This window comes from Phyllostomus discolor, chromosome 4, assembly GCF_004126475.2.
Source record: "Phyllostomus discolor isolate MPI-MPIP mPhyDis1 chromosome 4, mPhyDis1.pri.v3, whole genome shotgun sequence".
NCBI lineage: Eukaryota > Metazoa > Chordata > Mammalia > Chiroptera > Phyllostomidae > Phyllostomus > Phyllostomus discolor.
In genome coordinates, this window is record NC_040906.2 from 119,209,660 (window position 1) to 119,223,509 (window position 13,850).

The 13,850-nt window shown below is 40.3% G+C and overlaps 1 protein-coding gene across 1 annotated transcript in view; it reads left to right on the forward strand.

The window, feature by feature from the left end:
- The first annotated feature begins 2,306 nt into the window (after positions 1 to 2,306).
- The window catches only part of MEP1A (meprin A subunit alpha), a 29,439-nt gene continuing 17,895 nt past the window's right edge, over positions 2,307 to 13,850 (forward strand). Inside the window, exons 1-3 of the mRNA XM_036022594.1 lie at positions 2,307 to 2,342; positions 5,413 to 5,488; positions 12,299 to 12,416. Coding sequence (XP_035878487.1) covers positions 2,307 to 2,342; positions 5,413 to 5,488; positions 12,299 to 12,416 — 230 coding nt within the window. The remainder of the gene's footprint in view (positions 2,343 to 5,412; positions 5,489 to 12,298; positions 12,417 to 13,850) is intronic.

Below are 13,850 nucleotides of genomic sequence, written 5' to 3' on the forward strand. Positions count from 1 at the left end.
TGTGGCTTGTCTTTTTTTAAAGATTTTATTTATTTATTTTTAGAGAGAGGGGAAAGGAAGGAGAAAGGAAGAGAAAGATCAATGTGTGGTTGCTTCTTGCATGCCCCCTACTGGGGACCTGGCCTGCAACCCAGGCATGTGCCCTGACTGGAAATCGAACTGGTGACCCTTTGGTTTGCAGGCTGGCACTCAATCCACTGAGCCACACCAGCCAAGGCCAGTTTTTGGTCTCTCTTACACATGAAATCTCCGTATATGCTTGCATCTGTTTTGATACTCTCTATTTCATTCCATAGACCCATTGTTCTTTTTTGACAATATAACACTCTCTACCACAATTTTATAAAGGTTCTTGATGTACTGTTAGGGTAGTTTCTTTCTCCTTGTTTTTCCTTTTCAGAGTTTTCTTATCTATATTTGGAGGTTCATTCTTTCATGTAAACTTTAGAAAACTTTCAGTTTGTCAAAGTCCACAAAGACTCTTAAGGTTTTTATTGGAATAACATCAAATTTACAGACTTATCAAAATAACGACCATCTTTATTATACTGTCTTCTTATACATGTTTATATGCATAAATATGCATGTATCTGCTGTGTATAGGTAGATTAATCTTTTTTATGTCCTTTGATAATTGCTTTATAACATTTTCATAAGAATCATATTCATTTTTATTAAATTTCAGTACTTCAAAATCATTTTATAGATTATTTTATTTCTCCTGTGAAATTGATCTTTTATCTCTTATATTTTTTGAACAGTTATTGCTGGTGTATAGAAATATTATTAATTTTTATAAGCTGATCTCACTATTAGCTTTTTCAAATTTTTTTCTTGGTCTCCGGAACTTGAGCCTTTATGTTAAATTTAGTATCTGTCCTCAGAAGGGTCAGTGGCGTTTTCATTGACTGCTTTTTTTAACACTATTGTGCATATGCAAAGGTCAAAGTTTCCCATACAATGGTCGGGGCAAGGTCCAAGAGGCGTCTATCACAGGGTGTCTTTGCTAACATCTGTTCAGTTGCAGCAATGGTTCGCACCAGGTCTGCTTGCATTCTCTCTTTCATCTTGTTTTTTGCTCACATAGCAGCTGTATCGGTGAGTTGAATTCTGCCCTTCTGGGTCTTTAGAAATACTGATTCTAGTATATGTTATCCATTTCCCATATATTTATTTTCTTTCAGATTAAGCATCGTCCTAAAGGAGATGGTAAGGCTCAATTGAAGTGCATAGAGAATGTTTCTGAACTTTCTCTCTTTTGCTCAGCAAGACTAATTACAATCCCTCCCCCACTGCCTTTTTAACAGTGCATGATGCAGATTTTCATGAGCAGAAGGATATCTCAGAAATCAACTTAGGTGGGTTCAATTTTTGCATTATTAATGTCTTGAAATAATTTTAGATCCTGCGATAGAATTACTGGAAAGCTATTACCTTCATATTACGGTATTGAGTAATTTGGGAGAAGAATTATTCATTGGTGCATCATTAGAATTTGTAAAGTTTCTGTAAAATAGAATTCTGGAGAGAAAATGATGATTAGATCAAATTTTCTAGGAGAAATAGTATGTACTTAATGGATCTAGAAACATATAACAAGATTGTTTTTCATAAATATTTCATTTTGCCAGTTTCCACTTTGAAAAAAGGAAAGAAAAATGGATGATTATTCTGTTTCTTAAGAAAAGCAGAAGGAGTATGCTGATGGTAGTATTTAGTTGGGGGAGAAATGCAGCTCTTCTACTGAGTGATCATATTCACCAGCAGCTGTTTACTTGGGACTTAGAGAAGGGTGCAAAGGTGTTTCCGTTTTGACATCTTGTCCACAAACGCATTTCTCGAAGAAATCCATCAGTCTCCCTGGTTACTAAGAGGAGAGAGAAGCTTAGTAGTTATCATCTCTTCTTTTTCTTTTTTGTTCTGCTTCTAAAATTAAGGAGAAGCCTCTACATTTTGGGTGTTTTTGTTTAAGACGGGTGGGAATTGAAGGTATTCAGGGTTGGAGATATCTATAGTTTACAAAAGCTTTCATAGCTACTTGCAGTTATTTGTCCAATCCTGTAGTGGAGGAAAGGGCTATTTTCATGTTTCGTGAAGGGACAGCAGGCTCCTTGGAGTTGAAGTGACTCATCCAAGATCACAGATGGATGTGATGGGGCTCACCTCCAGGTCTTCTAACTTATAGCTTGGTGCAATGTGAAGACTGCAACACTGAAACACCCCATACTGTGGGGTTAAATTTCTCCAACCTTGTCCCATTCACAGGGAAGGCAGGCTGGTTGATATTTAGTTGGAAAAGCTTGAGAATGACTGTATGGGCAGAAGAGAAACAGTTCAGTAAGGTGAGTGGGTGAATGGGTCCTGAGGCCGTAGAGTCAGACAACAAATGACTAATCTCTCATTAGACTCGGTAGTCAAGGTGTAGTGATTGAGAGATCTACTCCACTTTAAAACAGGCTGGTGTTAGAATTAGCGTTTCCTAATCTCATCTTTATTTATCTAGTAAAAACCAGTTCTTTTACCTTAGACTCATTTTCTTACTCTTCATCACCTCTGAACTATGACCTCAAAGAAGAAACTTTCCCATGTGTGACCTTTATCTTTTTAGGTCATTCCAACCAAGCTGTCAGGATTGACTGGGTTAGCCACCTAGCCAGAAATTGCAAACTGTTTTGGAAAATCATATAGAGAAAAACTGTCACCTTTTTACTCTCTTCTCTGCACGCCCCACGATGCTGATACAACCTTTTTTGCCCCCAGGCCTGCTCCTCTCAGTCTTTTTCATTTCGGTAAATGCATTTTTCTCCTTCCAGATCTTTAGGCTCAGAGCCTCAGAGTTTCCCTAACTCTTGTTTTTCTCTCATGCCTTGTACAACATCCATCAGTAAATGCTGTTAGACATACTACCATCAAATTATGTCACAAGTTGTGACTTCTCAGCACTTTCCCTTCTCCTGTCCTGGTCCAAGCCATCTCATCTCTGGCCTGGTCCTTGCAGTGGCCTGCGAACTGCACCTCCCTTGCTGCCCTCCCCCCACCCAGGCCGTTCTTCACAAAGTGACAGGGCTCTCCTAGTGTCAGTCAGGCCACACCGCTTCTCCCATCCAGTCTTCTGACTGGAAGATTCCAATCTTCCAGCACTTCCAACACTGACTAATGTTGGTTGGCAACTCATCTAACACAAAATAAAGACTCTAGGGTCTTGATTCTCCAAGTGTGGTCTACAGGCCAATATCACCTGTCCCACCTGAGAGCTTTCTTAGAAATGCAACCTCTTGGGCCCCACCCCAGACCTACAGATACAGCATCTCCACTTGACAGACCCCAGATGACCCTTAGGCACAGTAAAGCTTGAGATGACCCGACCCTGGCCAGCTTTCTCACCCCATCTGTTACTACTCTCACCCACCTCCCATCACCCTGACCTCTTAGCTATTCCTCCACAAAAGTAGCTCTTGGTGTGTGGTCTTCCAACCAGCAGTGTCAGCATCATCAGAGAACTTGTTAGAAATGAAAATTCTCAGGCCTTACCCCAGGCTTACTGACTCAAACCCTAGGGGTGGGGCTCAGCCACCTGTGTTTGAACAGTCCTCCACGAGGTCCTGACGCGAGGGGATGGGCAGCAGTGCTGTCAGACAGCAAGGCTTCCTGCCCCAGGGCCTTTGCATTTGTTATTGCCTTTGCCTTCAGTACTGTTCCTTCACTCCCCACTCCCTCAGATTCCTGCCTAAATGCCACTGCCACCGGGAGGCCTCCCCTGACCACTCTTTATAAAATACCAACCTTCCCCACTTCAGCACTCTTTTCCCTCTTACTCTGCTTTATGTTCTTTTTTCCTATTGCCCTTTTCACCATCTGCCATACTCCACACTTCTGTTTGTTTGCCTCCCTTCTATTCCCAATGAAGAACACAATCTGCCCAAGAGTTTTGCTGTATTCTCTACTATTATATCTCCAGCACGGAGAACAATGCCTAGGACACATTAGGCACAGCTACAAGCAGCAAAGCGGGTGGTGGCTAGATCGAGGCTGGCTTTCCATGGATGTGCACTTCTTTGGGAAGTGCTCCTCTCACCGTGCTCTCTCACCCTGGCGTGACCCACCTATGCCGACCAACTATTGGGGCCCAGGTCTCAGTGGGCTTGTTTACATGACTCCAGAAGAGACCTCCCCTGCCCCCCAGCCCCATCCAGGCCAGGTGTCAGGAAATGCAGACTGTTTGTTGCTCGAGACAAACCTAGGCGAGAGTGTGGCCAACCCAGCATGTAGTACCCCTCCTGAGAAGGCAATGCAGACCCTGGGTCCCACTGCTGGCAGGGCAGAGGTGTCAGTGCTGTCTGTTGTTAGGGTTACAAAGGTTAAGAAAGTCTAGAAAAAAGTGAAAAGGGGAGATGCAGGGACAGACTCAGTTGCTTGGTTTTGGAGAGTACGATTGTTTTTTCATGGGAAAGAGTGAAATTGATAGTGTAATAACAGAAAGGGCCCCGGTAGGAAGTTAGGAGTGTTAAAGCTCAGGAAGTGCTGACACTTACTACATTACTCCCTGTCTCAGGAATCTGTTTCATCCACTGAAGTGTAAGAGGTTTGGAGTCAGCAATTAAACTGATCTCTTCTCACTCATCCCTTACTTTTAAAATTCTTGGACAAACTTTCTTGTTAGAAAAATGAACACAGAGATGTGACAATATAAGATATTTATTGGCCATATATATCTGCTCCAGTAGAGGGAATTTTGCATTGTTTCCAAAAGAGTTTTGCCACACGAAGATGAATAATTAAAGATCTACATTGGAAAAGATGGATTTTATGATGAGAAATGCCTTTTAGGAATGCTCATTCAAATATTTCTGCTTTTCAAATCCACATCTAGCTGCTGGGTTGGACCTCTTTCAAGGGGACATCCTCCTGCGGGTGAGTACCTGCCGTGGCGCAACTCGGTCCCTCAGGGCTCAGGGTCACGTACTGTGCGCCTTGCTCCGTGAGCCCCGGGACGGGCGCAGTGGGCAGTGAAAGAAGCTGACCTATAATCTGTACCCACAAGGGCTTCCACTGTGGTCAGTGGGGACAAAAACAGATTAAAAAATAGCAAACATCACAAAAGAGTCTATAATTACTAAAATTGCTTTGTCCACCCAGTTTTCCTGATCAGTGAAGAACAAGAGAAGAAAATGCACTGATATGTTTAAACTGGCATTTCACTTTTGGGGCAATTGCAGGTCTCCTTTTTTTTTCTTAATAATTTCTCTGAATATTCTAAATTGTCTGTAAGGAGCCATCACTTTTAGAATCAGAAGACAAGTGCCACTAAATTATTGACTTATGTGACAGATTATTTGTGGTGTGAGAGTTTAGTGAAGGAGGAGCCCTGGAGGATGAGGCTTCCCAGTGATTCTTGCCTTTGTTTGTTCACAGAACTCCAGGAATGGCCTGAGAAACCCCGGGGCCAGGTGGAAGTTCCCCATTCCTTATATTCTGGCGGACAATCTGGGTAATACTAATTGTTCTTCATTAGGAGCTTTGGGTTTAACTCTTCTCCCACCCCCTCCTCCTGTTCCTCAGCTTCAGATTGGGAGTAACCAGCAATGTTTAGGAGGGTTTCCAAGCCCTGACAATTTATCTCCTGGGATGAAAGGCATGACTTCACATCAGTGCAATGTAAGTCTCAGTGCGAGGGCTTCACTTCTGAGACAGAGTATCAAATAATGATTTTGAGAAGGCAGAAGACATCAACATGTTACTAATACCAGAAACCCTATCAAGAACGAAAACACAATAGAATGAATGAAGAATGAAATACAATTTGGCATCACAGCAATGGAAACTTTGCACTTTAAATAATTGTTTGTTTATGTGAATCTAAATATGGTATAAGGATACTATTTTCAGCATATTGATCTTTCTTTTTGTTTTAAAATCTTCACCCAAAGACACTTTTCTCACTGCTTTTTTAGAGAGAAGAAGGGGGATAGAGAGGGAGAGGGAGACATCGATTGGTTGCCTTCTTATACGGGCTGCGACTGGAAATTAAACCCACAGCCTGAGTATGTGCCCTGGCAGGGAATCAAACCCGTGAACTTTCAGTCTGTGGGACAATGTTCCAACTAACTGAGCCACACGAGCCAGAACATATTGATCTTCCCTTTTTGTTACAAGATAAGCGTGCCACAGTTTTGAGAAACAGAAGTCAGTTTTCCATAATTCAGTCTTTGTTCCTCAATATTAATAAATTCTATTCTTTTTTCTCTCTTAGGATAAAAGGCTAAGTTATGTTTTACTCATTGTTGGAAGTAAGCAAGTACTAGAAGTCACGTGTGCACACTGGCTGACCTCAAGCAGCTGACTGATATCTGAGTAGCTGTGGTGATGCAATGCCTTTGAGGCCAGGGCCAGACAGAGGAAGATCAGAGGAAAGGGGAAGCCAGGGCAAGCTTGCTCAGTCCTAATGGGCTGCTGGGCTGCTGCCACTCTCAAGAGATGTTACTGCAGTTCAGACTTTTCCATCACTATTATCACTATTGCAGGGCTGCCTGTAAACCACCCCCCCCCCCCAGAAGAGCTTGATATAAACAAAGGATGCTCTCAGTTGTTGTATGGAAAAGTGAGCTGAGCCGTTTTCCCCGGCATTTGCCAACACAGAGCAAATTCACAAAGCACTCATATTTATTGGAATGTGATTTAAGAAACAACTTTAAAGGTTTTTTTTTCCTATGACAATTCTTCCTGTTTGTCACACCTGAGCTACCCTCCTCCCATCAAAACATAGACCTGCTTATTGCATTGCTGTTCTGTGACAGGCTCAGCTGCCTTCACCTGGTATTTTGTTTGCCCTTCACCATGCCTCTGTGAGGTGTTAGTGTTTCTCAGACTTTAAAGTTAGGGTCTCCTGAGGACCTTGTTGAAATGCAGAGTAGGCCCTGGCTGGTGTGTCTTGGTTGGAGCATCATCCTGTAAACCAAAAGGTCACAGGTTCAGTTTCCAGTCAGGGCACATGCTTAGGTTGCTGATTTGGTCTCCAGTTGGGGCATGTAGGAGAGGCAACCAATTGATGTTTCTCTCCCTCTCTCTCCCCCTCCCTTCCCCTCTTTCTAAAATCAATAAGCATATCCTCAGGTGAGAATGAAAAACAAAACAAAAAAAATTGCAGAGTAGGTCCAGGTGGGGCCCAAAATTCTGCACGTCTAACACTCCTCTTGTATGTGGCTTCTTTTGTTTAACATGTTTTGTATTTATTTATTTATTTATCTATCTATCTATCTATCTATCTATCTATCTTTATAGCTTGCTGCATTTTAATAGCAAACTTACCAGGACAGCACAGAAGACAGACATCATTAAAAACATGTACTTGCACATAGGACAACTCAGTTAGAAAAGTACAGTGAATGCATGGAATTCACTGTGTGATAAAAATGCTACAAATACCATTTAGTTGCCATCAATAAGAAACTAACTTGTTTTCAAAAAAATTCAAATGTTGGCATTGTCCAGAAAAATAAACAGATTTATTTATATTGTTAATAAAGTTGAACTGCTGAAACTTGTTCACTGAAACATTTTGTTTTGCATTAATGCTTTATGTCCCCACATTTACATTTAAAAAATTCACACACAAATGCAAATGGAAAAATGGCCAATACCTGGTTTCTGTCCCCTATTTTCCACTTGTAATTATATACTTAGCTACCTTTTGACCCCATGGGGAAAATATCTAATGTTCAAAACTACCAAAAACAGGAAGAAGAGAATGTTTTTTAAAGAATGAAATGATTCCCATCGTAGTGGATTCTTAAGCATGTTCTCCACGTGTGCAGCATGCTAGCTGGATGCCCTTCAGCATAATTGTTATGCGTTTGGCATGGAGAGCACACAGGTTGGTGTCTTCAAGAAACCCAACCAGATAGGCTTCCATTGCCTCCTGCAAAGCACCAATAGCTGCACTCTCGAAGTGCAGATCTGTTTTGAAGTCCTCAGCAATTTCTCACACCAGACTCTGGAAGGAAAGTCTGTAAATCAGGACTTCAGTGGACTACTGATAACATCTGGTTTCATGAAGTGCCATAGTACCAGGGTTTCTTCACCCCTCCAGTAGAGGGCACACTCTTGTGAGTGGCTTTGGTAGCCAGTTGCATCCTCAGTGCTTTACCACCACCAGTTGATTTTGGGGCAGCCTGCTTTGTACAAGCCATAGTATAGAGACCTCTTTACTTAACCCCCTTCTTCAGCTGGAACTCGGTGAGCTAGAGGAGGTGCTGGCATTAGAGAAGATGGCAGCTGTGAACACAATTCACTTAACATGTTTTTATAAGTACCGTGTGCTAACCAGTTATGCCACTGAAGCTCCATGCTTAACATGTTTTTAGTTTTTCCATATGGTTGTGGATCAGTAGTCAATTCTTTTTTTATTACTCAGTAATATTCCTTTGTATACTTTATTGTAACTATCCATTTTGGGGGAATATGGGCCCCTCCTATGGACTGTCCTATGAGACTGAGAGTTTCTCTTGCCACTGCAACCCCCACAGATTTTTATAGCTGGAGGTTTTGAGGCTTTATTTCTTGATGCTGGAACCCTGTTGCATGGTCTGTCTCGCTTCCCAGTTGTTCCTCCTGCTTTATCTGCACATAAATGTGTGACTACCTGGTCCTCCAGCCACCTCCTCACCCTCCCAGTTCGCCAGCCACCTCCTTACCTCGTGTCCTCTCTGCCCCAGCTGCTGGTCTCCGCCCCTCTTATCAGTCTGGGTGAATGTTTCTTTAACTACTCACTTGTCAGACTTCCATACAGTTCAATTTTCTAGCAGTTCTGGTTGTTTTTATTTTTAAATTGGATGTCGTCCTTCTTTTGGTTGTGTGAGGAAGTGAAGTGTATCTGCCTACATCTCCATCTTGGCTGAAGGTCTGAAAACAGCCTCATTGTGATTTTAATCCGCATTTCTTTTGCTTTTTATAAGAACAAATTTTTGACTTATTCATTTTCTCTTGTTCATCTGCTTTCTATTTTGTTGCTTTCTGCTCTTATCTTTATTATTTCCTTTGTTCTACTTATATCAGGTATACTTTGCACTTTTTTATATTTAAGGTGAAAATTTATATCATTGGTTTTAAATATTTTTAAAATATAATATAATGCTATAATATGACATCTATAGCTATAAATTTTATTTAAAGTTCTGGTTTTACTGCTTTCCACAAATTTTGATGTGTTGTATCTTTATTAAAGTTTATTTTAGATATTTTCTAATTTTTTTTATGATTTTTAAAAACTCCATGGGTTAATTAGAAGTATGTTTTTAAATTTCCAAATAGTCAAGGCTCTTCTAGATAGTCTATTACTGATTTCAAGTTTTTGTTGAGGTTGGAGAACATATTTTGTAAGAGTGTAATCTTTTGAAATTTACTTGGACTTTTTTTGTGGTTTAACTTATGGTTTTTCTTGGTAAATGTTGTATATGCACTTGAAAGAACTTGTATTCTACAGTTTGGGGGCTTACTATTCTATCAGTGTTAAATAGGTCAAGATGATTGTGCTGATTATATATTAGACACTGCAAATATTACATTTGAGAAATTCTAGATTCTGTTATTCTCCTCTGAATAGTGTTATTTTTTTGTTAGAGCAGTTAAATTACTGACTGATCATCTTGGATTTGTCCAGGTTTTGTTTTGATTTTGATCTGATTTAGTTCAAAGCAAAGCCCTTCATCTTTACTTTTAAGATATCATGATCTCTCTGGAGTGTCAAAGGAATGCCCAATAGCTTTCTCAGCCCCTCTAACTGGCATGACTCAAACTTCAGATTCTCTCTCCACGATGGTGGGAAGCCTTCTGTCTGCTACTTTTCACTAAGCTCCTTGGAGACTTCCCCCATTCATGCAAACTTCATGGGTCAAAGACAGGAGAGGTATTTGTGGACAGACATTAGAGCAACCAGCCCCCTTTCCTACCAGTCAGTCATGGCTGTTTTCCTCCCCAGAATTTCCTCCCTTGATTTTCAGCCACTCAGGCAGTCCCAACCCTTCCCTGTTGTAGATATATCAAGAAAACACAAGTGCAAATTTATGCTCAAGTTCTCTCTCTCTTGCACTGAGAGAATTGCAGTGTGCCCTCATGCACCAAACTGTATAAATGTGACTGTTAACCGACGATATTTTCTCCTTGTAAGAATAAACTCTCTCTGCTACAGTTTCTACCTATCTTAGTCATTTTATAGTACAAATAGTTTTTTCTTAAATTTTCCCCAAAGTTTAAAATTGTTATTTGTGAGATTTGAGCTCCTCCACCATTACCAGATCAGAGATTCTCTCAAAGGATTCTTAAACTGAAAATAGTTAGCCTTCTAATACTCCTCCTCTAGTGCCTAAGTTAACTCTTTTTCTCATATTATTCAACCCAGGGTTAAGGAGCACTAGGGGTTTTTATTTTTATTTTTTAAAAGACTTTATTTATTTATTTTTAGAGTGAGGGGAAGAGAAGGGTAAAGAAAGGGAAAGGCACATTTAAACATTGATTGTTGCCTCTTGTACACACCCCATCCAATACTGACCCCACAACCCAGGCTTGTGCCCTGACCGGGAATTGAACTGGTAACCTTTCATTTTGCACACCCAACCAAATGAACCACCAGTGGATTTTACAGCTAACATGATTATTCAAGACATAACTATGTAAAACTTACTATTTGCTAGCAATGTAAAGAACTGAGAACCAGGAATACGATGAAGCAAAAGATAAGTTCCTTCCTCCAAGGGAGCGGATAGTGTGCTAAGTGCAGCAGACCACTTGCATGAAGACAGCACCCAGAACGTCCAGTGTGGCTTTCAGCGGAGGCATGCTCAGTCAGAGCTGGCTCCTTAGTGAAGGAGGAGGCTTCCAGTGGGGGTCCTTTCCACTTCTTCTTCTTCTTTGAATGATGTTGGGACAGTTTTTACAAAATTGTTGCAGACTTGTTAGTTCCCTTCTGACAACTTATTCAGGGGTGGGAGGTCAGGAATGGTGTGATTTTGCAATTAACCACTCTCAGCATTCCCACTATTTGGCTTTAGGATAACAAAGACAACATAACCATAGACAGCATTAATTTAATAAAATCAAACTTTTTCCTTACACTTTTACAAGTACCAAGCTTTGTTGGATACATATCTTCATCTTATAGATGACAGTAAGAAGTGAGAAAGAATAGGTAACATAAATCAGCCAGTAAGTTTAATGCATGTTCTTGTTCTCGTTATCTGTGCTATTTCCACAATTAATTTACTGATTATTCCAATGACTATTTCTTTACTGACTTTGATATGGCCTTATGACATTTGAATTGTAGAATCTCCAGCTTGTTTATTAAATGAAATTAAGGGCCAGGATAATATGAGAAAAGTACTTGGCAAACTACCAAGAAGTATAAGCTTTATGAGAGAATGCACAAAACCAAATAGGCAAGCAATGTAATTTAATTTTATATAACTTAGTTTTATATATTTATTTTTATCTGTTTTTAACTCCTCACCCAAGGATATGTTTTTATTGATGAGAGAGAGACACACACACACACATCGAAGTGAGAGAGAAACATCTATTGGTTGCCTCCCATATATGCTCTGACCAAGGATCAAACCTGCAACATAAGCGTGTGCCTTGGCTGGGAATTGAACCCATGACTTTTGGTGTATAGGACAATGCACCAACAAACTGAGCCACTGGTTGAGGGCACTTAGCTCTATTTTTAACTTAGAGACATACCTTCCATGAGTTGAAGAGAGAGAAAAACCATACACACCATGTCAAACATAGTCTCCATTCCTCTGGAGCAACTTTGTTCCCAGACCCATCTTTGTCTTACACAACACCGAAGTGTGAGCATGTCAAGTGAAAGCAAAGGCATTTGATTTTTGGTCTTTGGTGTGCACAGGTTATTGGCAGGCTTCTGTTGTTCTTGCCCCATCAGATCCATCAGGCTTCTGCTGCTTAGGTTCCAAACCTGGGTTACGGCAATCTTTCCTAAGGCTGCTCGCAGCACTGCTTGTCTAGCTTTGCCATCTCCCCAGGGGACTTTCAGGGAAGCAGGGTAATATACCCTAGGCACTTATGCTCTCTGAACCCACAAACCTCTTTACACTCTGCTCTCACTCTGTAAGAGGGGGTGTCTATTTGGACTGGCTTTAGTTTTTAAGGAATCTATTTAAGGAAAAAATCCATAATGAATCTCTATGGATTTTATGTGTTGGCACAGTTTTCTCAAAACTATGTATGTATATTTTCCAAGATAATCAATAATGCTCATTGATATTTTTACCATTTTCTGCAGAACTGAATGCCAAAGGAGCCATTCTCTATGCCTTTGAAATGTTCCGCCTCAAGTCCTGTGTGGATTTCAAGCCCTATGAAGGAGAGAGCTCATACATCATCTTTCAGCAGTTTAATGGGTTAGTATGATATTTTCAGAGTGAAAATCATGCATCTTTTAGTTTCTAAAAAGTGACATATCTTTTTCACAGGCAAAAAGAAGAAATTGGAAAGAAACTAAAATCCAATTCATATCTTTTACTGTGAATTTTTAAATTAAACAACATTTTCAATATATTATGCAGAAAATGAGCTCTTTGGCTACCTCTGGGCTTGAGGGAGATTTATCTCCACTTTTTTTCTCAGGCTTCGGTCATATTTTAGGTCAGTGGCCCTGGCTGTGTAGCTCAGCTGCTTAGAGTGTCGTCTCAATAGGCCAAGGTTGCAGGTTCAATCCTTGGTCAGGGCACATACAAGAAGCAACCAATGAGTGCATGAATAAGTGAAACAACAAGTCAATGTTTCTCTCTCTTTCTTTCTCCCCTTGCCCCTTTCTAAAAATCAATACATTTTTAAAAGCTGTAATATTATTCTTTGGAATATGCTATGGGTTTGTGGAGGTGAGGAAGAATGCACATTTCTACTTCTTTCTACCTAATGCATTATTAGAATTAATTTGACACTTTTTAATGGCCAATCACTTTTTTGAGTTTTTTTATTATTGTTCTATTACAGTTGTTCCAATTTTTCCCTCTTTGCTCTCCCCCACCGGGCCCACCATCTACCTGCTACCACAGTCAATCCCCACACTGTCGTCCATGTCCATGGGTCATTCATACATGTTTTTTGACTAGTCCCTTCCCCTTCTTTCCATCATTATCTCCCCCCTCCCCTTTGGTCGCTATTAGTCTGTTCCATGTTTCCATGTCTCTGGTTCTATTTTGCTCATTAGTTTATTTTGTTTATTGGATTTCTTTTATAAGTGAAATTATATGGTATTTGTCTTTCACTGACTGGCTGATTTCATTTAGCATAATGCTCTCCAGTTCCATCCATGCTGTTGCAGAAGGTAAGAGAGTGTTCCTTCTTTCTGCTGTGTAGTATTCTACTGTGTAAATGTACTATAGTTTTTTGATCCACTCATGTACTGATGGCCACTTAGCCTCAGCAATCTTGAGAAAGAAGAATAAAGTTGAAAGAATCACATTACCTGATATAAAACTACACTAGAAGGCCGCTGTACTGGTACTGGCATCAGAACAGACACAGAGATCAATGGAACAGAATGGAGAGCCAAGAAATAAACCCATGTCTCTATGGTCAATTAATATTTGACAAAGGGGGAAGGAGCATACAATAGAATAAAATTAATCTCTTCAATAAATGGTGTTGGAAAAACTGGACTGATACATGCAAAGAAAGAAGGAAGGAAGGAAGGAAGGAAGGAAGGAAGGAAGGAAGGAAGGAAGGAAGGAAGGAAGGAATTAGACCACCAACTTACACCATATACCAGAATAATCTCAAAATGTATAAAAGACTTAACCATAAACTGTGACACCATGTAAGTCCTAGAG